Source organism: Nematostella vectensis, chromosome 2, assembly GCF_932526225.1.
Source record: "Nematostella vectensis chromosome 2, jaNemVect1.1, whole genome shotgun sequence".
NCBI classification, from domain to species: Eukaryota; Metazoa; Cnidaria; class Anthozoa; order Actiniaria; family Edwardsiidae; genus Nematostella; species Nematostella vectensis.
In genome coordinates this window covers 8,045,729-8,069,570 of record NC_064035.1, presented here as the reverse complement: position 1 = coordinate 8,069,570, position 23,842 = coordinate 8,045,729, and the positions used below count along the sequence as shown (strand labels likewise).

At 40.0% G+C, this 23,842-nt stretch overlaps 2 protein-coding genes across 2 annotated transcripts; one reads left to right on the top strand and one right to left on the bottom strand.

Annotated features, from left to right (window-relative positions):
- The first annotated feature begins 323 nt into the window (after positions 1-323).
- Positions 324-18,835, top strand: LOC5514347 (kinesin-like protein KIF28). Its single transcript, XM_048724288.1, has 30 exons — positions 324-592; positions 1,647-1,841; positions 2,790-2,922; positions 3,309-3,388; positions 3,492-3,527; positions 3,625-3,703; positions 3,775-3,886; positions 5,715-5,822; positions 5,892-5,986; positions 6,061-6,099; positions 6,182-6,252; positions 6,518-6,578; positions 6,654-6,851; positions 7,201-7,235; positions 8,075-8,155; positions 8,510-8,624; positions 8,846-8,909; positions 9,291-9,419; positions 10,312-10,478; positions 10,991-11,076; positions 12,360-12,422; positions 12,770-12,904; positions 12,983-13,066; positions 13,485-13,625; positions 15,613-15,684; positions 16,087-16,215; positions 16,779-16,949; positions 17,234-17,311; positions 17,772-17,828; positions 18,081-18,835. Exons 1-30 carry the CDS (start codon positions 551-553, stop codon positions 18,216-18,218), a joined length of 2,994 nt encoding a protein of 997 aa, XP_048580245.1. The 5' UTR covers positions 324-550; the 3' UTR covers positions 18,219-18,835.
- A 758-nt stretch (positions 18,836-19,593) lies between these two features.
- LOC5514348 (coatomer subunit zeta-1) lies at positions 19,594-23,807 on the bottom strand. The gene is made up of 7 exons (XM_032383947.2): positions 23,683-23,807; positions 22,029-22,097; positions 21,844-21,925; positions 21,670-21,761; positions 21,073-21,206; positions 20,610-20,661; positions 19,594-20,366 (listed from the first exon to the last, which is right to left on the bottom strand). Exons 1-7 carry the CDS (start codon positions 23,698-23,700, stop codon positions 20,280-20,282), a joined length of 534 nt encoding a protein of 177 aa, XP_032239838.1. The 5' UTR covers positions 23,701-23,807; the 3' UTR covers positions 19,594-20,279.
- Between the last annotated feature and the right edge of the window lie 35 nt (positions 23,808-23,842).

Sequence of the window (23,842 nt, the reverse complement as noted above, 5' to 3'; positions counted from 1 at the left end):
TGTGGTATTTTTAGAAATGAATCAAGCTTGTATTAAAAAGAAAATAAATAAAACACGATTAAATTAGCTGATTAGCTATTCAGATTTTGTGAAACTCTGTAACAAATAAGAATACACGAAATTCTGGGGAGCCCGATTGGATCCCCCTGTGGTTTGCACCAAACGGTGATTTTAGTCCCATCTTCCGCTATATCTTTAAAGAACCATATTTTTCATTCTATATTTTATAACATTTCACATTTTGGGTGGGGGGGGGGTCATTGCCTTTTTGTGCTAAATTTAGATCAGAAGTCCTTGTGTTTTTGTCATTTATGTAAATGAGCTACATGCGCCGCTAACGGCTATTTGAATCACTTTCGGTGATTGAAGAACTTTCCGGGATAGAGAAAAAATACGGGATATAACAAAACGTGTAGATAATATAGCTGCTTGTGTTACAGCAGCCGAACAGACGATGGAAGGGCTTTCGTCGTTTGAATGATTTTTATACCATGATTACTCTCATACTACTTGGCAAATAATACAAGCAAACCTAACAAGATCATCAACCATGGCGGAAAATGTTCGTGTGGCTGTCCGAGTGCGACCATTCATATCCTTTATAAATATATAAACATATTTCTAAATGTGTTTTCTAAACGTTGATAAACATATTTCTAGTTTTATTTCTAAGTGCTAAGATTCGCCTTTTTTCCTTTAAGGATTTGTGGTTATTTTTAATGTGTTCGGTATATTTGTGATCATGTTTACATCCGTTCTTTAGCAACCATCAATTATTCCCCTCAGAGAGAAAAACACTCTAGCTGTTTTAGGGTTTGATTTGTTATAAAAAGCTGGCTGAACTAATTCTTACATAATAGATGTCTTATTTCGGACTTTCGAGTGTGGCTTAACATTCACATTTAGCACAATCTTCTGTCTATTTCCCGTTTGTAATCGAGAAAAAATTGGCATATTTTATCGAGCATGTTTGCGCTAATCAAACCCACTTTAAATGACAGTTCTCCCTCAATACCGTCGTTTAAAGCATGCTGTTAATAGTCTTTTCCTTTCGTGTTTCAAGAGATTGACTAAATGTATTTAAGCAGCGGTTGAGCACAGTTTTAGTTGATTTATTTAGTCTATTATAATAACTTAATTATACATACTGTATCATCTTCTTGTGTATGGTTTTCATATTGAAGTAAAAACATACTTCATACTGGCACTAAATTAAGGTTACAGGTAGAAAGGATAAAGGATTAAAGGAAAATTGCTGGCACTATAACAAGTTGTGTTGTTTTATCTTACCTGTTTACCATTATAATTGTAAGTGATTTGGGAATTACACCTATTTCAAATAAGAATGCACTCAGAGAATCTTTGTGGCATAACCCACAGTGCTTCATGGGTATCAAAGGTCGGGTATCAAATAAATGATAAAATAAGCGTAAATAACAACAAATACAGGTTTAGAAAGTTTTAGCATACTTGTTTATGTATCCCTAAGCGTTCACACAGCACTCAGAGACCAGCATTTAGGTAACCATTTATATGTCCCATGAACCAACTGCGGATTATGATACATTGATTTGCAGGTTCAACCTTAATTGAAATAGGTGTATATGCCTCCTAGTATAATTTATTCTTCCTTGATTCCTGAGCACAATAGTCGGGAGAATGCCCGGAATGCAACGCTCATCATTAACATGGTTGGAAATTCAACTGAAATCAAGGATCCAGCCATGCCTGAGGCAGAGCCAAAGAAATTTGCATTTGACTTTAGTTACTGGTCACATGACGCTTTTAAGGAGAATGCAGAGGGTTACTTGGAGGCAACAGAGCCAAGATATGCAGATCAGGTCGGGCAGATGACCACAACAGATCCATTAACAAGGGGGCAGATAACAGCAATAGATCTATTAATGGGGCAGGGGGTGATAACCACAACAGATCTATTAATGAAGGGGGGGGGGGGGGTGATAACCACAACAGATCTATTAATAAGGGTGGTTGATGGTGGCAATGGATCCAATAACAATGGAGGGGGCTGATAACAGCAACAGATTTATTAATGAGGAGGGCTGATGACTGCAACAGATCTATTAATGAGGGGCTGATAACAACACGTCTATTAATGAAGGGGGGTGATGACAGCAACAGATCTATTAATAAGGGAAGCTGATAACAACACATCTATTAATGAGGGGGGCTGATGACACCGACAGATCTATTAATGAGGAAGGCTGATAACAACACGTCTGTTAATGAGGGGGGCTGGTGATAGCAACAGATCTATTAATGAGGGGGGCTGATAACAGCAACAAATCTATTACAATAGGTCTATTAACGAGAGGAGCTGATAACAACAACAGGTCTACCGTATTACCATAACAGGTCCATCTCATGATGTGTGATGCAAAAGTGTTACAGTCAGCTTGAACCTAACAAAATCTAAGCCTTGTAGGCACTCTCTTTATAACCTAGTTTCTCATGAGGAAAGGAAACTGATACATACCTATGTATGCGAGATTACCAATGCCAAGGGGACACAAACGTGGGGATGGAGTCACAGGCCCAGACAGGGAAGAAAATGTTATCATCTTATGGCCGGCGGCCTGGAAACATGTTCACATCCAGCATTCACAATTGAAATGGATGTAAACATATCTCTGTCCTTGTGAAGGTGGCATTTACGTCCTTCTCTTGTGCCTTCTTCATTCTGATGTATCTGTTTTTTTCTCCATCTGTGATTTCTTCCCTGGTAAAAAGCCAACTTGAAAGGGAATACTTCTTCTATTTCTTCTTAGAAAAAAGTTTTTGATGATCTTGGTGTTGGCGTTTTGGAAAATGCCTGGAAGGGCTACAACTGTTCATTGTTTGCATATGGCCAAACAGGATCTGGGAAATCATATTCCATGGTTGGGTATGGTGCAAATAAAGGTAAGAGTAACGTGGGATAGATTGCAAATAAAGGCAATAGTCAGGGAGTGAACCAGAGGGTGGCCCAGGGGGCCCACCCCCCCTTTCTGGTCTGATAAAGCTATTACATCAAAGTCGTTACATCTCAGTTGGAAATGAATGTTCTTGAGAAATCCCCCCCCCCTCCAAGGAAGAATCCTGGCTACACCCCTGGTTGTATTTATACTATATAATAACCAGGTGCAGAGCCATAATGTTCTGAAGAGATGGATGAAATGACAATGATAATCTGATAATTATTTATATAGAAACACCCCACATTTGGTGTGTCCAAGGTATGTCCACCCTCCTTTGCCCCCAAGCTATATGGTAATCCTAAAAATGAGGGCTTGTACTATCTTTGATAGGAATTGTGCCAATATTTTGTGAAGAATTATTTAAAGAAGTGAATGCGAAGAAAAACGAGGGAAGCAAGGCAGAATACCAGGTAAATAATGCAGCATTTGAAGTTTTGTTCTAATGCTTACTTTGTAAAAATAGCTTCACTGTGACTGTAAGTATTGTTTCTAATACATTTTTATCGCATGCAGGTTGCTTTGAGCATGTTGGAAATTTATAACGAACAGGTTTGTTACTTTAGGCATTATCCTGTCTATTTTTGTAAACAAAAACTCTTCCAATCATTTTATAAAACTGTTAATCATATATCACCATTGTTTTCAGACTCGGGACTTGTTGAATCCAGGAGGGAATAAAAAAGGAGGACTTAAAGTACGGCAACATCCAAACAGAGGATTCTATGGTATGTAAAATTGTGGACTTTAATATTTAAAAAAATGTTCCACTTATTTTATTTTTTGAATTTCATTTTAGTTGAAAGTCTAATGACAGTTCCAGTGAGTAGTTATACAGATATTGATAACCGCATCGGCGAGGGTACAAGGAACAGAACCGTGGCTGCAACAAACATGAACGCTACTAGCAGGTACGAAGTGGGAGATTTGTGTCTACGTATGAATTTAAATGTTGAGTAGGTGTCTGGTTTAGGTGGGCGGGTAAACCTGAAGGAGGCTGACTTGAACGGGTAAAGGTGGATACGGATTAGTTCTGCAGGTGAAGATGTAAGAGGATGAGTTGGGCAGGTGAAGATGGAAGAGGATGAGTTGGGCAGGTGAAGATGGAAGAGGATGAGTTGGGCAGGTGAAGATGGAAGAGGATGAGGTGGGCAGGTAAAGATGGAAGAGGACGAGTTGGGCAGGTGAAGATGGAAGAGGATGAGTTGGGCAGGTGAAGATGGAAGAGGATGAGTTGGGCAGGTGAAGATGGAAGAGGATGAGTTGGGCAGGTTAAGATGGAAAATGATGAGTTGGTCAGGTGAAGTTTGAAGAGGATGAGTTGGGAAGGTGAAGATGGAAAAGGACGAGTTGGGAAGGTAAAGATGGAAGAGGACGAGTTGGGCAGGTTAAGATGGACGAGGAAGAGCTGGGCAGGTGAAGTTTGAAGAGGATGAGTTGGGCAGGTGAAGATGTAAGAGGATAAGTTGGGCAGGTGAAGATTGACGAGGATGAGTTGGGCAGGTGAAGATGGGCGAGGATGAGTTGGGAAGGTGAAGATGGAAGAGGATGAGTTGGGCAGGTGAAGATGGAAGAGGATGAGTTGGGCAGGTGAAGATGTAAGAGGATGAGTTGGGCAGGTGAAGATGGAAGAGGATGAGTTGGGCAGGTGAAGATGGAAGAGGATGAGTTGGGCAGGTAAAGATGGAAGAGGATGAGTTGGGCAGGTGAAGATGGAAGAGGATGAGTTGGGCAGGTAAAGATGGAAGAGGATGAGTTGGGCAGGTGAAGATGGAAAAGGATGAGTTGGGCAGGTGAAGATGGAAGAGGATGAGTTGGGCAGGTGAAGATGGAAGAGGAGGAGTTGGGCAGGTGGGCAGGTAATGATGGAAGAGGAGGAGTTGGGCAGGTGAAGATGGAAGAGAAGGAGTTGGGCAGGTGAAGATGGAAGAGGATGAGTTGGGCAGGTGAAGATGGAAGAGGATGAGTTGGGCAGGTGAAGATGGAAGAGGATGAGTTGGGCAGGTGAAGATGGACGAGGATGAGTTGGGCAGGTGAAGATTGACGAGGATGAGTTGGGCATGTGAAGATGGACGAGGATGAGTTGGGCAGGTGAAGATGGAAGAGGATGAGTTGGGCAGGTGAAGATGAAAGAGGATGAGTTGGGCAGGTGAAGATGGAAGAGGATGAGTTGGGCAGGTGAAGATGGAAGAGGATGAGTTGGGCAGGTGGGCAGGTAATGATGGAAGAGGACGAGTTGGGCAGGTGAAGATGGAAGAGGATGAGTTGGGCAGGTGAAGATTGAAGAGGATGAGTTGGGCAGGTGAAGATGGAAGAGGATGAGTTGGGCAGGTGGAGATGGAAGAGGATGAGTTGGGCAGGTGAAGATGGAAGAGGATGAGTTGGGCAGGTGAAGATAGAAGAGGATGAGTTCGGCAGGTGAAGATGGAAAAGGATGAGTTCGGCAGGTGAAGATGGAAGATGATGAGTTGGGCAGGTGAATATGGAAAGGGATAAGTTTGGCAGGTGAAGATAGAAGAGGATGAGATTAGCAGGTGAAGAGGATGATTTGGGCAGGTGAAGATGGAAGAGGATGAGTTGGGCAGGTGAAGATGGAAAGGGATGATTTGGGCAGGTGAAGATGGAAGAGGATGAGTTGGGCAGGTGAAGATGGAAGAGGATCAGTTGGCATGTTAGGGTAGAACAAAGTTTAACATGTACATAAAGATGATGGTTTGACACGCTTTATTTGTGTTACAGTCGAGCACATACAATTGTGGCAATAAATTTCATACAGAAGGCGAAGAATGAAGCTGGACAAAACATGACCAAAACTTCCGTTGTCAATCTTGTTGATCTGGCTGGAAGGTAGGCGGATAAGTTTATTTTAACTCTTGTTGTTGAACGTTTGTCTCACATGTGATTGTCTGTTATCAGTGAGAGAGCTGAGTCTACCGGTGCCACTGGAGACAGACTGAAAGAAGGCTCTGCTATCAATCAATCATTATCGACACTTGGAAACTGCATCAAAGGTTTGCTGTCAGTTAATTTAAATCTGTGATTCTAGACTTTGTTTCTAACTTATTGCGCCTGATTTCGGCTCTAGCACTCGCCGACCAGAGCACTGGGAAGAAAAATGTTCTCGGTAAGTATTAAAGGAAACCTGCCGAAGCTGGTTTACAAAAAGCTAGTTTTTAACTCTTAATTTGTTTTCTTTTCATTTCCAGTTCCATTCCGAGACTCAGTGCTAACAAAATTGCTGAAAAACGCTCTTGGGGGAAACAGCAAAACAATTATGGTACACTTCAAACATCTCATTTACTTATGATAAAGTGTATCCTATACCCTTACTTATCCGTACAGGGGCGGGTACAGGGGGAATAGAGTGGGTGGATATCCACCCCCTCTTCTTTTGTAACAAATGTGAATGTTAAGTTTGTCTCTATGTTTCGTATGGTATATAGAATGTCTTGAGCTCATGCCCGTTCCCTTTTATTCAGTCCTCTTTTTTTTCATAACCCCCTAATTATCTAATTTGACTCTTGTTTTTTTTTTTTCACTAGATCGCAGCACTTAGTCCTGCAGACATCAATTACGAAGAGACATTGTCTACGTTACGGTTTGGTAAGTGTACTATTCGCTCTCATGGTGCCGAGATTTGGTTTGATCGCCATACTAACGCTTTGCTATTCTATGTAGCCGACCGTGCAAAAGCTATCAAGACTAAGGCAGTAGTAAACGAAAGCCCGACAGACAAGCTGATCCGCGAGCTTCGTGAAGAAAATGCTCGATTACTCGATCAGATCAAGAAAGGTGGAGTGGTGATTATGCAGCCTGCCGAGACTGGCGAACCTGGCGAACCTGGCGAACCTACCCCTTCAGGCCCGTCTCAGGAAGGTATATAAAATACTTTTAGCCGAGGCGAACCGGTCCCTTCAGGCCCTTTCCCATGGGGAAGGAGCAACCTATTTATTCGCTTCTCAAGAAGGTATTAACGGCTATTCATTGAGGTGTAGTTCTATCGCTTTCTAGATATGAAAAGTTGATGATAGCGTCTGCTGTTATGTTCTTGCTTGCTAGAAAACCCTCAGAAAGATAAGACATGAGTCATGGTCCTTCTAAGATAGAAGGACATTATGTGATGTTGTTGAGCGGAAATTGTGTTGAAATAATGAGAATTATCTCGACATTCTTTCTTTTGCATTAGCCAATTCGTGACATATTCTACGTGCCTTGTTCTTAACAGAGGTAGAAGAGATGAGAAAGCAATGGGAAGAAGAGGTAATATTTATTTGTTTTTGTTTTTTAATTTGTTTCATTCCCTCATACATGCGACAGTAGCAATACGGAAACAAAAACATAATTAACGAGAGAATAAGAGAAAATGGGGGCAAAACTGACGGATTCGCAAATCCAAAAAAGCAAGCCCTAGTTACAAACCAGCTGATATAAACAATTCAATCTTAGCAAAGAATTATACCGAGGGAAAAATGCAGAATGAGTATTTAAGCGTGACTAATGCACAGCTGTTCATATTTTACCAATCCTTACGAGGGGCAAACGCTTTTTCACGTGGGTACCAGCTTGGGGTCCGGGATGTCAGGTCCGGCCCTTGAATATAAAAACATTTGGAGATTAATACACTACGTTAAAAAAGTCCCGAGAAGTGAGGATACGCATAGGCCCTAGGTCCAGACTTTTTAGCGACCACTAAAAAATGTCCTTTGTTCAGAAATTAAAAAACATTATTCTCATATTTTATTTTGAAAAAACAACAACAAAAAACAGAGGTCTTTTACATTGTAAACAGTAAAAGCTCAGGCGCGTTTTGTAGTCTGGTCTGATGTGGGGTTTCCGATCAGCTGATAAAGGTAGCTTATTTATATCCACATTATTAGTCTTAAGATAGGGTTCATTTTATTCGTTTCTATGAATTTTGGATTTTATTTTATCTCCAGGGTAAGAGATCAGTATAAGCACCATGTCTGTTATTACTCAGCTTCCGCGTCTCACGAATTCCGCACATGAACCCATGATCCCGCAAAAGCGCAACCCCTTCCAGCCGTGAAAGGGGCTTTTAGTTTTGATGCATTTTGGTTGAATTTGCTTGTTTTTCTCAGCTGAAGCGCAACCAAGAAGAGATGGAGCAGGTTAAAAAATCATGGGAAGAACGACTTTTGGAAACAGAGGCATCATACAAGGTAATACACATCCAAATGTATATCAGAAGGAGAACGCGCAATCTAAATAAATAAATCTAAAGAGGGAGAAAAATTTGAAAAAAAAATTGCCCAATTGCTCGATATGAAATAGTGGCTAATAAAAATACGTTGACTCAGTTTTCAGTGTGCCATAACTCCTATTTTAGAGACTTTAGTTAAACATACCTGTCTGATAAGCGAGCCCGGTTGCTGTTGACGAGTTTTTACTAATGTTCATCTCTTCCTTCTGTTTTTTTTTTATTTTTTGTCGGTGTCCATACTGCTTTGCAGTCTCTAGTCCCCTAATTCCCCTTTACCGTTGCGTGATTGACACGTGCTACATCGATGTTGTAGGCTAAAGAGGAGCAGGAGCGTCGAGAGAAAGAGATGCGAAAAACCACAGCACACTTCTGGAACTTGAACGAGGACCCGCAGCTCTCGAATATGATTGCACACTTCATGCATGCGGGTACATAGTGAACTCCCATCTCTCCCCGTTTTTTATTCACTTTTTGTACTAAAATTGGTCTAAGTTATCCCCTAGTAATTCTCGTCCAGCTTCTACTAGCACAGAAGTCTTGCCACTCACCACTGCGAGTCTTAGTTATCCTAAAGAAATTTCTGGTCAATCTTCTACTAGTACAGAAGTCGTGCCAATCACCACTCACGAGTTTTATTCTCTTGTTTCAGGCTCTCACAAGATTGGAAGCCGGAAAGCTGATCCGCCTGCAGATATCACCCTCAGTGGACTTGGGTAGGTTTGCATCAAACTTTAGTAGTTCGGGTGGCTCTTTGTTATTTGATTCAGAAGTACTAACTAGAAGTGTCGCGAGGTTTCGATAGTTCCGTAAATAAAAGGTGTAGGATAGGCAATGAGTTGGATGAGGATTGTCTGGGGTCATGTGGTTATTTTTTTCGTTATTTTTTGTGTGGAAATGATTCGGGTTGGGACCTGCAGGAAACTCCTACATTGGGACCTTCAGGAATCCAATATTTAAGGACTTTAAGGCCGCTATCCCTAATGATGCTGTTACTACTTCCACGCCGCTATCGGTTACCAGTATCGATGTTGCTTGATAATCAAATTTGCCTCTTTCTTTAAACGTGAGACTAAATCAGTTTGCTATCATTACAGTATTCTTACAGATCACGCCACTGTTTCCAATACGAGTAACGTGCTGAAGATCCTTCCTTCCTCTGGGGCAAAGCTTATGGTGAATGGAAAACCCATCACTATGGAAACAGAGCTTCATCATAATGACCGGTGAGTTTCTTGCTCCCAGCGGTAGTTATCACTTTTTGTAAAGCAAAGATGAACAACGTTTGCCTCGTATAATGATATTTGGCTCAAGCAATATGTTTGTATGCCTCGTGTTTGGCTCGAGTAATGTGTTTGTATGCCTCGAAGAGTGGTGTTTGGCTTTAGTAACAGGGCCGTAGCAGTGGGTGGGGCAATGAGGGCACTTGCCCCTCCCCAATATTGTCCAAATTTAAAAGGAAGTGACCAGTGGAGGCGTGCCTGTTCCTGGACCTTACCCCCCAATATTTCGAGGCCTGCTGCGGCTCTGGTAATATGTATGTATGTCTCGTAGAGTGATGTTTGACTCGAGTAATACGATTGTATGTCCGTAGAGTGATGTTTGACTCGAGTAATATGATTATATACCCGTAGAGTGATGTTTGACTCGAGTAATATGATTGTATGCCCGTAGATTGATGTTTGACTCGAGTAATATGATTGTATGCCCGTAGATTGATGTTTGACTCGAGTAATATGATTGTATGTTTCGTAGAGTGATGTTTGACTCGAGTAATATGATTGTATGTCCGTAGATTGATGTTTGACTCGAGTAATATGATTGTATGTCTCGTAGAGTGATGTTTGACTCGAGTAATATGATTGTATGTCCGTAGAGTGATGTTTGACTCGAGTAATATGATTGTATGCCCGTAGAGTGATGTTTGACTCGAGTAATATGATTGTATGCCCGTAGATTGATGTTTGACTCAAGTAATATGATTGTATGTCTCGTAGAGTGATGTTTGACTCGAGTAATATGATTGTATGTCTCGTAGAGTGATGTTTGACTCGAGTAATATATTGTATGGCTCGTAGATTGATGTTTGACTCGAGTAATATGATTGTATGCCCGTAGAGTGATGTTTGGCTCGAGTAACCTGTTCGTCGTGCACCATCCTGTTGAGCTTGGCAAAGCTTACAAGTCTGGTGTCACCTTACAGAAGATCACGTACGATATGGCACAGGAGGAGATCGCTCAGAATTCAGGCTTCGACATGGACAAGGCTGGGGGAAAGTCTAAAGGTAACAAACATTTCACTTACCTACTAGTCATCCACATCTACTAAGAAGATGTCCCATTGTCAGTTTGCAGAACCTAAAATATCTAGTATTAACGAATTCATTTTTTAACTTGCCATTGTGGCTTGTCATAAGGTTGTCTAGCTCTTACACAAAACATTGTAATGTACTTTTAAATTTCTTGTTCCATATTGTAGACACGTTATCTGCCCATCCCGGAACAAATATTTTACTTAGAGGCATCCCCTTCGCAAAGCGCAGTGTGGTCACCGCGAGGAAATCCGCTTTGCCTTAGTCTGTTTTCAGTAGTTTTGATCCCCCTAAAAAAATGACCACAACACATACATTTCAACCATTTTCTCTCCCCACATATGGTAATATGTTCTATACATATAATAGTAAGCTCTATACATATAGGCCTAAATTAAATTCCCGAATCGACCACACCCACCCTTTTGGTACTAAATCGTTACCAAGTATATCTAAAAAGTTTTTAATTCTTTGTTGTTGTTTAGAGGATTTGCTGTTACAAGAAGACCTTATTCAACTCGTACCGATGGTCAACGAGGCAACTGCAATGGCGGAAGAACTAGGAAAAAAAGTACAGTATTGTAAAATAGTTCTGAAGAAGCCATGTGCTAACGTCATGTCATTCCTTGGCTAAACACGAATTTAAAAGAAGCGTATAGTTGAAATTGTCTACATTTTCTAAAAATAGCACGATCACAGACAATCACGCCTGAATTCTTGCCTGTAGTAATTGATAAACCGTGCCTAATAGGCTACAGTAGTTGTTGTGTAATACCAAAACAAGATTCATAGTGTGTTACTATGAATTTCAATGAAAATACAGAAATCAATAAGTCCGTATAGTCAATCAAATAGTCAGTCATGATTTTCACATCCTCGGGGACCCAGGGCGACCCAGGGAGACCGGAAGCGAACGTACGCGCGAAAGAAAGAGGGAAAACACACACACACATAAAAAACAATTATATCGAATTGATTACTGTCTATTTTAAGCTGAATTTTCCAAAAAAAAACCAGTAATAATAAAACAAAACCTTATTCTTTCTCGCGCGCTTCCTGTGTCTTCCGATCTCCGCGACGCTCTGTGTCCCCGGGGATGTGATTTTCTGGGATCTATATATCGGTTGAGCGTTCGTTTTTAATTCAATAACAAAATAACCTTGTAAATAATAATGATAACCTCCCCTCTCTACAAAATTGAGGTCGCATATTCTAATACAGTTGAACCCCTAATAAGAAGAGGATAGATAAGTTGTGGTATTTATGTAGGTCGTCAAATCCCCCCCCCCCTCACCCATGCAACACACCTACACATGATCCTGTCTATGAATCTGGTTGCACTGACAGAGGAAAAAAAAATCCCAATTCTTAATATAAAGCCCAAGATTCCGCATACAAGGAGTTCCTCTGACCAAGGGCTTAATTCCAAATTTTAAAGAAATTTAGAAGATATGAAATTTAGATATTAGCGAGCAAAGTTGGCTTAATTTCTGATCAGAGCCCGACTTCTCCCAAAAAAAACGAGGAGAAATCATACTTTTAACATTTGAAAATTGCACTTCAAGCCTCATATCTCGAAGACGAATCCATTAGAAAAAAAAACACTTTTTGATATGTTAGTTTACATAGCATAAGGAGCCTCTATGCAAACATTCAAGCTTACCGAAGTTAAACCAGACCTTATTTTGGGAAAACTTGCCATTTTTTTTGCTCTGTCGGTTGCACTTGGTCTCTTAACACACTTGGCCCTAGTGTTCTATGATAAGGAAATGTTCAAAATAAAATTGGATATTACTGTACTTCATCGCTTCTGTATTTGTCTCCAGTATTATCTCTCTGTATTTATTTGACTAGGTTAGATTTGAAGTAATGCTGGTATCACCCCAAGCACGTGGTCTGAAGGAAGGCAGAACTGAGGTATGGCTCCCACCTTATGTAGGCCCCTCAACAATCTTGACAGCCTACCTACCCCTTCGCTGATCAATCTTATCGTAAAGACACTGTTGTTAACACGTTTAAAAGTGAGGCGACCGCTCATCAGGTATTGTTAAAGACTCGATTTATAATGATTTAGGCAGCTAACCATGTGCAATTAGCGGTTACCTTCAAACGAGGGTTTGTTACCAAGTTGACTAGGCACTTTTGAAAACGATACACACACAAAAGAGAAAGGATATACAAAACTCAACGCAAATACAGTGAGTCTAATAACATGACGTTATCATCCACGATTTAATTCACTTTTCCATGTCTGTCTCCAAAAGGTCAAAGTTCGAATGCACAGTTTAGAGGACGATGCGGAGTGGGTCTGGGACCGAAACAAATTCTTTAACCGGAAGTTCCTAATGCAGGAAATGTACCAGAATTATGTAGAAGGGGAGGACTGGGACAAGCCACAGGTAGACTAAATGACCACTTGTTACTCCATTATTCATAACCACTCTTGTGACCTACTGATTTCGTGTTGACCTTTCCAGGAGCTGGACCCGTTTTGGGAAGATGACGAAACTGATGTCATGATAGGCCGTGCGATAGTCTATTTGCAGTTCCTGGCATACAAGGTATACTTTTATTTTCCTATAACCACATTGGGGGAATCATTGGTAGAATTCGAAATCTGTTTTTTTTTTTTGCTTTTTGAAACACTTTGATTGAACTTCCAAGATTTCCCAGTGACCAAAGTTAATATTGCACTATTTCTATTAGTCCACTCAATCTACAGTTTGATTGTTCAGATAATTGCAACAAAATGCAATCCACTGCTGAATAAAATTATTAGGGAGCCTCATATACATACAAAGGCTAACAGAAATCACTTCGTCGGATAATACCGAATTTGAATGATAAACTTCTTTTATTTTAATTCTGTTGTTATTCATAAGCAGCGCACTTTACAGGAACAGTAGAAAGGGGTCATTCAGTGGATCTACATAAATACTTTGTCGTGCCAAGCCATTTATGCTATGCTGTACTTTGTAGATCGAGTTTGAAGAGAGTGTAGCCATCACGGACCACAAGGGTAATGAACTAGGTAAACTGCAGGTGGAGGCCTTCCCATGCACCAAGTCTGGTAACGAGGATATCGACGACGACGACTTCATTGAGGATCCGGAGGAACTGGTCAGTCCTTATACACATCCTTTACCCCAACAAGGAACTTGTCAGTTCTTATAGTTATCCTTTAGCCCAACAAGGAACTAATCAGTCCTTACACATATCCTTTACCCCAACAAGGAACTAATCAGTCCTTACACATATCCTTTACCCCAACAAGGAACTGGTCAGTTCTTATAGTTATCCTTTACCCCAACAAGGAACTGGTCAGTCCATACTTATCCCTTACCCCCAACAAGGAATTTGTCAGTCCATACTTATCCTTTACCCCAACAAGGAACTGGTCAGTCCTTATACTTATCCTTTAGCCCAACAAGGAACTGGTCAGTCCTTATACATATTCTTTACCCCAACCAGGAACTTGTCAGTTCTTATACTTATCCTTTACCCCTAACAAGGAACTAATCAGTCCTTACACATATCCTTTACCCCAACAAGGAACTGGTCAGTCCTTATAATACACATATCCTTTACCCCAACAAGGAACTAATCAGTCCTTATACACATATCCTTTACCCCAACAAGGAACTAATCAGTCCTTACACATATCCTTTACCCCAACAAGGAACTGGTCAGTCCTTACACATATCCTTTACCCCAACAAGAAACTAATCAGTCCTTACACATATCCTTTACCCCAAAAAGGAACTTGTCAGTTCTTATAGTTATCCTTTAGCCCAACAAGGAACTGGTCAGTCCTTATACATATCCTTTACCCCCAACAAGGAACTGGTCAGTCCTTATACACATATCCTTTACCCCAACAAGGAACTGGTCAGTTCTTATACATATCCTTTACCCCAACAAGGAACTTGTCAGTTCTTATACATATCCTTTACCCCAACAAGGAACTGGTCAGTCCTTATACACATATCCTTTACCCCAACAAGGAACTGGTCAGTCCTTATACATATTTTTACCCCAACAAGGAACTAATCAGTCCTTATACATATCCTTTTCCCTTAACAAGGAACTGGTCAGTCCATACTTATCCTTTACCCCCAACAAGGAACTGGTCAGTCCTCATACTTATCCTTTACCCCAACAAGGAACTAATCAGTCCTTATACTTATCCTTTAGCCCAACAAGGAACTTGTCATTCCATACTTATCCTTTACTCCTAACAAGGAACTGGTCAGTCCATACTTATCCTTTACCCCCAACAAGGAACTAATCAGTCCTTACACATATCCTTTACCCCAACAAGGAACTGGTCAGTCCTTACACATATCCTTTACCCCAACAAGAAACTAATCAGTCCTTACACATATCCTTTACCCCAAAAAGGAACTTGTCAGTTCTTATAGTTATCTTTTAGCCCAACAAGGAACTGGTCAGTCCTTATACATATCCTTTACCCCCAACAAGGAACTGGTCAGTCCTTATACACATATCCTTTACCCCAACAAGGAACTGGTCAGTTCTTATACATATCCTTTACCCCAACAAGGAACTTGTCAGTCCTTATACATATCCTTTACCCCTAACAAGGAACTGGTCAGTCCTTATACACATATCCTTTACCCCAACAAGGAACTAATCAGTCCTTATACTTATCCTTTAGCCCAACAAGGAACTTGTCATTCCATACTTATCCTTTACTCCTAACAAGGAACTGGTCAGTCCATACTTATCCTTTACCCCCAACAAGGAACTGGTCAGTCCATACATATCCTTTACCCCAACAAGGAACTGGTCAGTCCATACTTATCCTTGACCCCTAACAAGGAACTGGTCAGTCCTTATACATATCTTTTACACCTAACAAGGAACTTGTCAGTTCTTATGCTTCGTTATCTTTCCACCTAACTGGACGGTCCTTATACTTTCTAATTTTTAACCCTGAAATGTAACCCTTACCCTTAAATGTAACCCTTATCCTAATCCCATATCCCCCAACTACCTTATCGAGGATCCGACGATTTTAATTTTTTGTGACATGGAAGGATAAGGCTCAAAATGAACGTCTTCTTAATCTCGCCTTATCCTAAAGGTTGGTAAGGAACTCTTCTTCAATCTGAAGATCCCGTATGCAAGAGGTCTCCCTCAGCGTTATGGCGGCAAGGTATGAAGCAAATCAGAATTAACCAACGATTATGTTTTTTTCTAGTACCAATCGAATCTACAACGTTTGCCAACGTCAGCTATAGGAAGATCGCAAAGTCTTTCCTTTTCAGTTGAGAAAAACGTTATCCGTAGCTTGTTCCACTGATCTTTTGTCTTCATATTCCGAACCAATGTTGTCGAGTGTCTTCTTCTTCCGGAGTTGTGTCCGGTAGCATTGAGTTGAATTATAATTACAGATGGACGGAAAAATGAAAACCTTCAACAGCAACGTCTCTGGTTCTTATTTTAGTTTTAGTAGCTGCCCTGATAAAGGACTGAAATTAAAGTCCGAGACGTTGGAATCTTTCGACTTCTGTTTTCCCTGCTTTCCCTATACTATGTTACTTGTTTTGTCCTGCAGGGTGAGACCTTCTGTAAGTTCATGTTTTACATCGACAAGGAATACACCAAGACTCCGGTCATTGAAGGCACCATTAACCCCAACTACAATTTTACCAAAATGTTCTCCTTCGTTCCTGTCACTAAACAGGTACGCTAAACATCTGAACGAAAGTTGTGCAATATCACACAGAGACGTCCTATTTCTGCGAATGATTGGTACTCTTAATTTGCCATTAAAAAATGCCGATCAACCACTCCATTGTTATTGTTTATAATTGAAAATACAACCGTTTATTCGGAGGAAACTCCAAAATAACAACCTACGAATGAAGTCCGATACGTTATTAACGATATTTGATTGAAAATATCCTGGTTACTCGCTTGAATTAGACGGCATTGAGCGGAAGCATAAAATGACGGCATGTTTGGCCTCCTTTAACAAGGGAAATCTCTAGAGTTGCCAATTGCCTTATTTTTATTCCCCAAGGCATACCCTTAACCCCGCTGTAGCCGTTGTCTATAGACAGCTGCAGGGTTTTTGACGGTTTTATTGTATGCTCAATAATGCTTTAGTTTGAAGTTAAGAATTACAAAAAAAATTGTCGTCTGAAGATTACACCAGGGTGATGCTGTATGGCAAGTGGTTGTAATTGTCTTCCGTAAAGGATAAGACTGTTAACACTTTGTCAACCCTTTGTTATCCATGCTCAGTTCCAAGACTATTTAGTGAACAGTAACCTCGTCATCGAAGTGTGGGGCAAGCAAAAGGGCCGGAAGAGCAGGAAACCAGGAGCTCCCGCTTCGTCTCAGCAGAAAAACACAGCGCAAGCACCCAGTCAGTCAGAGCAGTGCAGACCAGAAGCAGTACCGTCAAGCACCAGCGTACGTAGTAGAAGGATTCCATTTTTACAGTCAGGCATATTTTACGAACATTTTGCTCACATTTAGAACTTCAGCTGTTCCTTGGTATCTCAGTCTCTTTGTTTTCAATAAACCAACCATTGAATATCGCTAAGTTTTCGCGCCCTTTTGGACAGGAGTACGACAAGTTTCATTAACGGATGATCATTTTCAGCTGAATGTAGGTTCCTGTCTGCGTAGGAGGTGCTTGCCCTACCAAATCACAAATTGGGGCACCTTACCAAATCGATGTTTTTTTGTCATAGAATAATAAAGACACACAGGAGCTGCGTCTTAAGTTGAACAAGTCCATGCGACGGTCAGAACGCTCGGACAAGAAGCTTGTAAGTACTAAGTCATTATATCCGAAGCTGTGAACAAGTCCAGGGGACTGTCGGATCGCTCGGGCAAAAAAGCTACAGTGATAAGAGCTGTGCAGCATATGCTAAACTATAGGCTCAAGAACAAACTGTCACAAAATAGTGTTCACCTAATCCACGCACCTCGCCGAACCTCGGGAATAGGTTTACTTAAACGCACCTAGAGCACACAATCTTCAAACACTGGGCAGAGTTTCCCAACAAGTACAAACTTCGAGAATTTTTCTGACGAAAATATAAGAGCGGGAAGAAACAGCATATTCTCAAATATATGTTATTGTATGCTTCATGCGCAAATAAATTTTCATCCGAGATAGCAACAATAACGAGAGAGCATAACAATGAATACAGGGTTTGACGGTCAATTGTGTTGTGTATTGTGTAGTGTACTTGTCATTTAGATATGTTTCGGGTTATTTTGCAGTCGAAAATTCGCGAGCTGGTGGAGGAGGCAAAGCGAAAGAATCAGCCTTCGCTACAGGTAGAAAATAACTCCTTTCGACCCTTGAGGGATGTCAAGGGGGGAGGGTTAGGGGACCCAGTACGGAAGCTGTCCTCGCTAAATGTTCGGTGGTTGTGTGGGTTTGAGTTAGGTCTATATTTTCACTTAAAAGGGCGCGTGGGTGAACATCAGTGCGATAGAGACGCGAACTAAAAAAACAAAGCGATTTCATCGCATGCATTTTTCGCGAGAAAAAAAAGATTTGTGACGATGTTATCGCTTATTTCCCAGGTGGCTTTGCTGGAAGAGATTCTGAATGGGGGAGATGGTGATAAGTTCAAAGCGACGGCAAACATTGTAGTCCAGACAAACAAGGCCGCGACCGCCAATAACGGAAACGTGACCAGTGCTGCGTGCAGTATACAATAGCGAACCTTTGCAAAGACGATGATTTGGCAAAATCAATTGAAAAAAGATCCAGTTGTGAAATGCACTTTGATACGTGCACTTGAAAACTCCAAGTTTCACGGTCTAGCGAGAGGATTCATTTTACAAATTTTACAACAAGCAAGCATGGCATTATTTGGTTCATGATCCACCCAATATGTGACTACTTTGTAGCAATTATTAGACTCGTACCCAGTCGTTGTTTGCTGTTGCGCGGACATCCACGGGAATCCTGAAGACGGACCCCTCAAACCGCTCCCTGACCATCATGCACCCTTCGCTTCAATGAAGCTTGTCATTGCACGGGCCAAAAAAAGTCAGCATAAGGCTACAATGAGGTGAAGAGCGCAAGGGGAAGGGCAAATACGCTGAGTGCAAATCAAGAGAATAATAATATATTGAAATATGTAGAAATTCACAGAATCTCTTATACTAACTTAAGAGCGCATTTGCGGGCAACGTGTGCTCCATATCAATGTAATTTAAATATTTATCATTTTTCGTGTTCAACTGTTTAACATCTTGTCTGCATGTTTCTATACGTGCATGTCTATACTAATGTTTTGAATAAATTGCACCCAAAGCATGGGTATACTGTAGGTTGCACAGTGTCCTGCACGCACCTGTAGGATGCCAAAAATATTCTAGTTTGAATAACATTTTTACAGTTTTTACCAAATCCGAAGCGCGGGGGGGTCTTCAGAGTCAACAGATTTAAGTATCCCATCCTATAAGAAAGTTTTGAATGACAAATTGTCAAAGTGCTTTCTAATGTGTATTTAATGTGTATTTCGACCAATCAATCGCGAGATATTTTAACATTTAACTAGAAACGTGTTTGAATTCTCGCGTCTGTTTCGTCAGAAGACAGTAAACATTAGAGAACTCAGTTATACGAGCAGCAAAATCGTACAACTTTTGCGGCAGCATTGCTTCAAAAAAGCGATGTTCCGCGTTTTACTACCGGCGAACCAACTTTTGTCTTACTGGCAACAATATCAAGATGACGCCCCTTTCGTGTAGGTTTTTTGGGCGGGACTATATTACCTCAAGCATGGACTATATTACCTCAAGCACTTGTGGGTCAAAGCAAAAGGGCGGAGGGTAGAGGACGGCGCACAAGATTTCAGCGCGCGCTACCACATTTTTTTCTTTTAGCGCGCGGAGAAATAGAACTTATTCGCTGTCGTGAATCTAAAATCTACTATTCCTCTACCTCCTGAGGCAAGAAAAACAGACTCATTTCCCACCAAGTCCCAACCATGTCCCATGATGCCCCCGGGTCGGGCTTTCCGATGGCAAGTGCAATACAACTATGCTTTTCTCCTGTTGTTTGTAAACAGTCAAAACAAGACAGTTTTCTATTGTGTAGGTAATTTCATTCGAAACCAGTACATGTTTTTATGGCTGGATCTAGTAGTTTGCTTACAATGACAGGCGTTTACGTGTTAGCCCTTATCCCTTCATATCATCAATCGTCTCACAATGGTGAAAATAATAGTTAAACACGGTCGTGTAGATGCTCTTAGAAAATTTGACTTATTGGAGTGATGCACTACAGACAAAACAATGGGGGGGAAAAAGTCGAACGGGAATACAATAGAACAATGAGGTAAACAAGCCAGTAAGTTAGGCCTTATGGGCGCGCTTTTGCAACTCTGGCTAAACATGCATGTAGAATAGGGGGTTAACCCTAAATAATGTCGATAAAATGTTTTATTGGCAAAAACTGCAAAGCACCGGTAGCCAAAATTTGCAATAATTTAAATGGAACAGTACATTGATAAAATGATACACTTTTAAAGATTGACATGTAGATAGAAAAGGATATTGAGTTAGTTTCTGTGTGCGAATAGTTTTCGGTCATTTTTGTTAATGACTACAGTTTTTTTTAGCTATGTTCTGAATCTAAGGAGGTAAAGTTTTTTTGTTATTGCCCAGGAATAAGTGGACAGAAGTTAGAAGTTCCTCCGTTGCCTTTTTATCTTGAGGCACACATATTTTCTTTTTACATAAATGTATTTTTGTTCTACCTATTGCTAACTATTTTAACAGGGACCATTTAAGTTGATCTTTGGCTGTTTGTAAGACCTGCGCAACCGTCTGTTCTGTGATAGGCACATCATCGATCTGTAAGAAATGACAGTTTACAGTATTGTAAGATAGGAAATACTGTACAGTAAATTAAAAAAAAAACTGTGTACACAAACCCAACAGTTAAGAACCTGTTAAGCTAAAATCCCATTTTTAAGCACCATTACATAGAGCCGTTTAGGCTAAAATGCTCAAATAGCTTCTGGTACTGGAGAAGGGTTGTGGAAATTCTACCACCTACTGTAGCTCTGGTGATATTCTTTATATCCTTCACTTTACCTTCATAGCAACTCTTTGTACTATGGCACTAGAATCAGCCTCTAATATCACCCTGCAATCAAAAGAACATACAGCACAAGTGGAATAAATGGAATCACTTAAAATTATCCTAATCCTAACCCAAAACTTTGGGCTCTGCTTGCCGTAAGATTATTTCAATATTTAGCAAGGATCAAAAAAACAATATTTTTATCTGTTTATTATGGATGTGGTAAGTGTTCTATGTTATATTATTTTACTGAGAGAACGTAGCCTGTTAGCCAGTTATCATGTGGGATTATTAGGGAAAGATTTGTCTTGGAACATTGAGAATCTTGTGAAGTGCACTCATTCCAAAACCTTCTGTGATTATACCAAAAAAAGAGCTGGCTAGAAAGGATGAGGCCAAAACTCTCACGATTTTCCCTAAAAGTTGTGAATCTGGTTCCCAAAAGCAATTCCTTGTTACATGTGGAATACCCACCCTCCATCCACGATCTCATCCATGGCTAACATGACAGCATCCAAGCTTTCCATCAGACTGCGCTTTTCCACATTCTTCCTCAACATCATGCTGACAGCATCGTAGAATGCATTTAGCACACTCACAAGCACCAGCTGTTAAACGATACAATAATAATGCTATAACTAGAATCCTAGTTTGAGGATACCTATGGTTTCACAGTACGTTCAAATGTTTCAAGAGTTAAAACAATAATCGCTAGGGTTTCTAGACAAGGAAAAATTATATAACAAGAGGCGGGAGACATTTCAAATTATGGTTAGTAATAAACTATTCGCTGAGTTCAATATTCAACACAAATTGGTGATGCATTTTTGTTTATTTTATTAAGAAATAGCTGACAAAGTATTCTAATTCCTGTGTACCAACAATATTGATAATGCTATTACCCTTTTATAAGCATCATATTTATGTATTAGTTGTCAATGAAAAATCTAGCGTACAATTTGAGACTGCAATGGCAAAAATAAACCATAGTATCAATTTATATCTATCCATCCAATAAGTAAATAAAACTTGTATTTGTTTTGAACCATCAATACAAAAAAGTTAGCATACCTCATTTTCATTAAATGAGCCCATGACGTAGAAGTACAAATCAACACTACTTCTGTAAACACAGGTCATGCCTTCTAACATTATGATCTCAGCTGATAAGAAATAAAAAAGATCATGTCGAACCATTTCTATCAGCAGTATTATCCAATGATGCATGAAATATAAAAGTATTACCATTTGCTCTGTGGGTTTTATTAAAAAGATTCTTTTCAAACTCTTTCTGTTCCTTTGTAGTAGGATATGTATCATCATAATACTGAAAAAAAAAGAAAGTGTTAGTTCCAGAGGTACTGTTACAAGCCTTTTCAAATATGCGACAAATAGAAGGATAATAAATTTAGCAATTAGATTATACATACCCTTGCTACTACCCTCTCTCCGTCATTATCCAAAATAGCAATAGCTTTGACAGTGTACAAAGAGGCATCCTGGAGAAAAAAAGCATAAAAAATATCAAAACATACTGTATAAATTACAGTAGAATCAAGTAAAAGTTTTATTTATTTGTTTTTCTTTATAGCAAATAGCTTTGACAGTGTACAAAGAGGCATCTTGGAGAAAAAAAAGCATAAATAATATCAAAACACATTGTATAAATTACAGTAGAATCAAGGAAAAGTTTTATTAATTTTTTTAATGGCAGACATTGACAAGAGGGCAAGTGAATGAAGGCAACCTAACTACGGTACACTTTGGTTACATAGTTTTTAATTGATTTGCATGAAACATTATCTACAGTATACTCAATTTCCAGCCTGTTTCTGAGGGCCCAGCCTGATAACTGACTGGTGTTATTGGTCCTATTTGAAATTTTAACCAATCAGGAAAATGCTGGTCTGCTCTAGAGTGAAAGAGTACTGACTATTTGAAAGGGTCAAGTAACAAGCTTGAAGTCTTGAATCAGATTGGTTGGCAAAATTTGTGTTAAAATGTTTCCAATACAGTTTTTCCCCTGTCAATGGCTTCGGATTATCTTTCACAATAAAAGAATGTGTTCTGCCTAAAGGCTTCCTAAATTTGCATGGGTTGAAAATAGGAGCTTATATTGGGATGTTTATAACCCTTGGTTGATGATGCAACCATACAACAATAAAAAAGGTTGATTAGCTAGAGGATTAGAGGTGAGGATTAGCAAGAAAATCAACACTCCTCGCCTTGGCAGGCCCATAGCAAAGATTCTGAGCGAGGGGGTTTGTTTACCCATGGAGCGGACCATTTTCTATTAGGTAGCTTGTCCTACCTTGTAGTGTTACATAATTTTACTTAATTAGAGTGGACCTTCCAGTCAAATGGGGGAGGGGGGTGTGTTCTTCCGAACCCTTCAAACCCCCCCCTGGCTATGGGTCTGCTTTTACTTATTGAAGATATATGGAGGCAGAGAAGTTCTTCTTTTTACATTTTGATGCACCAACAAGTGATTGCCAACACCCATTGGCACTTTTCTCATAAACATTTCTCATGCTGATTTTGTACAAAGTTTACTCCCTAAGTGTATTCTTTTGCCCTTTCGAGTGTTCATGAGTGTTTTATAATAGGAATAGCTGCATAATATCGGAAGTGAAGTCACAGGCAAGCGTGTGAGGCCTAGCAATGGCTTGAAATAGAGCCTACGTCACCCAAGGATGTACACAAAAATTAGATCAATTGTTAATTTTTTCAAATACAAGTTTACAGTAAAAGTTGATGCCATCTACTCTTTTGTTTGAATTTCAGTAGCTTATCAATAGACAAACGTTGTTTAGGCTTGACAGATATAAGCCAGTCAAAGAAACCCTTGGTCGTATTTAAGGCATTTTCATAATAAAAGCAAATAAGTTACTTACAAGCTAGAGAATTGGAAGGTCTTATAAAAAGGTAATTGAATGTTTCTGCCATCGTTTCAAATGCGCCTTACGTTAAAACCTATAAACAATGTTGGTTCCTTTTAATGAACCTAAAAGGCAATAATTCATGAGATCGTTTGGTACAACTATAAGTTATGGTATAACAATAGCAATAGTATTCGAATCTTACCAAGACGATGGAGTCCATGTTGGATTTGCTGACGTTTACCCTCGGCGCCTGAAAAGGCTCACGGGATATGCTAGGCAACCTCACGTACACAGGGAGCCCAAGGATATCAAAATGGCGGTAAGGTCTTTTTGAAAAGTCCTAAGAAGATAGGAAGGAATGA

What these genes read in the sequence shown, in the direction of transcription:
- LOC5514347 (XM_048724288.1), top strand. Translation starts at nt 551, where the DNA reads ATGGCGGAAAATGTTCGTGTGGCTGTCCGAGTGCGACCATTC. An exon ending in GAAACAGCAAAACAATTATG is followed by an intron (nt 6,253 to 6,517) that starts GTACACTTCAAA and finishes TTTTTTCACTAG; the next exon opens with ATCGCAGCACTTAGTCCTGC. An exon ending in AGGACTGGGACAAGCCACAG is followed by an intron (nt 12,905 to 12,982) that starts GTAGACTAAATG and finishes TGACCTTTCCAG; the next exon opens with GAGCTGGACCCGTTTTGGGA.
- LOC5514348 (XM_032383947.2), bottom strand. An exon ending in GATGAGATCGTGGATGGAGG is followed by an intron (nt 20,662 to 21,072) that starts GTGGGTATTCCA and finishes TTTTGATTGCAG; the next exon opens with GGTGATATTAGAGGCTGATT. An exon ending in TACAAAGAGTTGCTATGAAG is followed by an intron (nt 20,367 to 20,609) that starts GTAAAGTGAAGG and finishes CATTTCTTACAG; the next exon opens with ATCGATGATGTGCCTATCAC.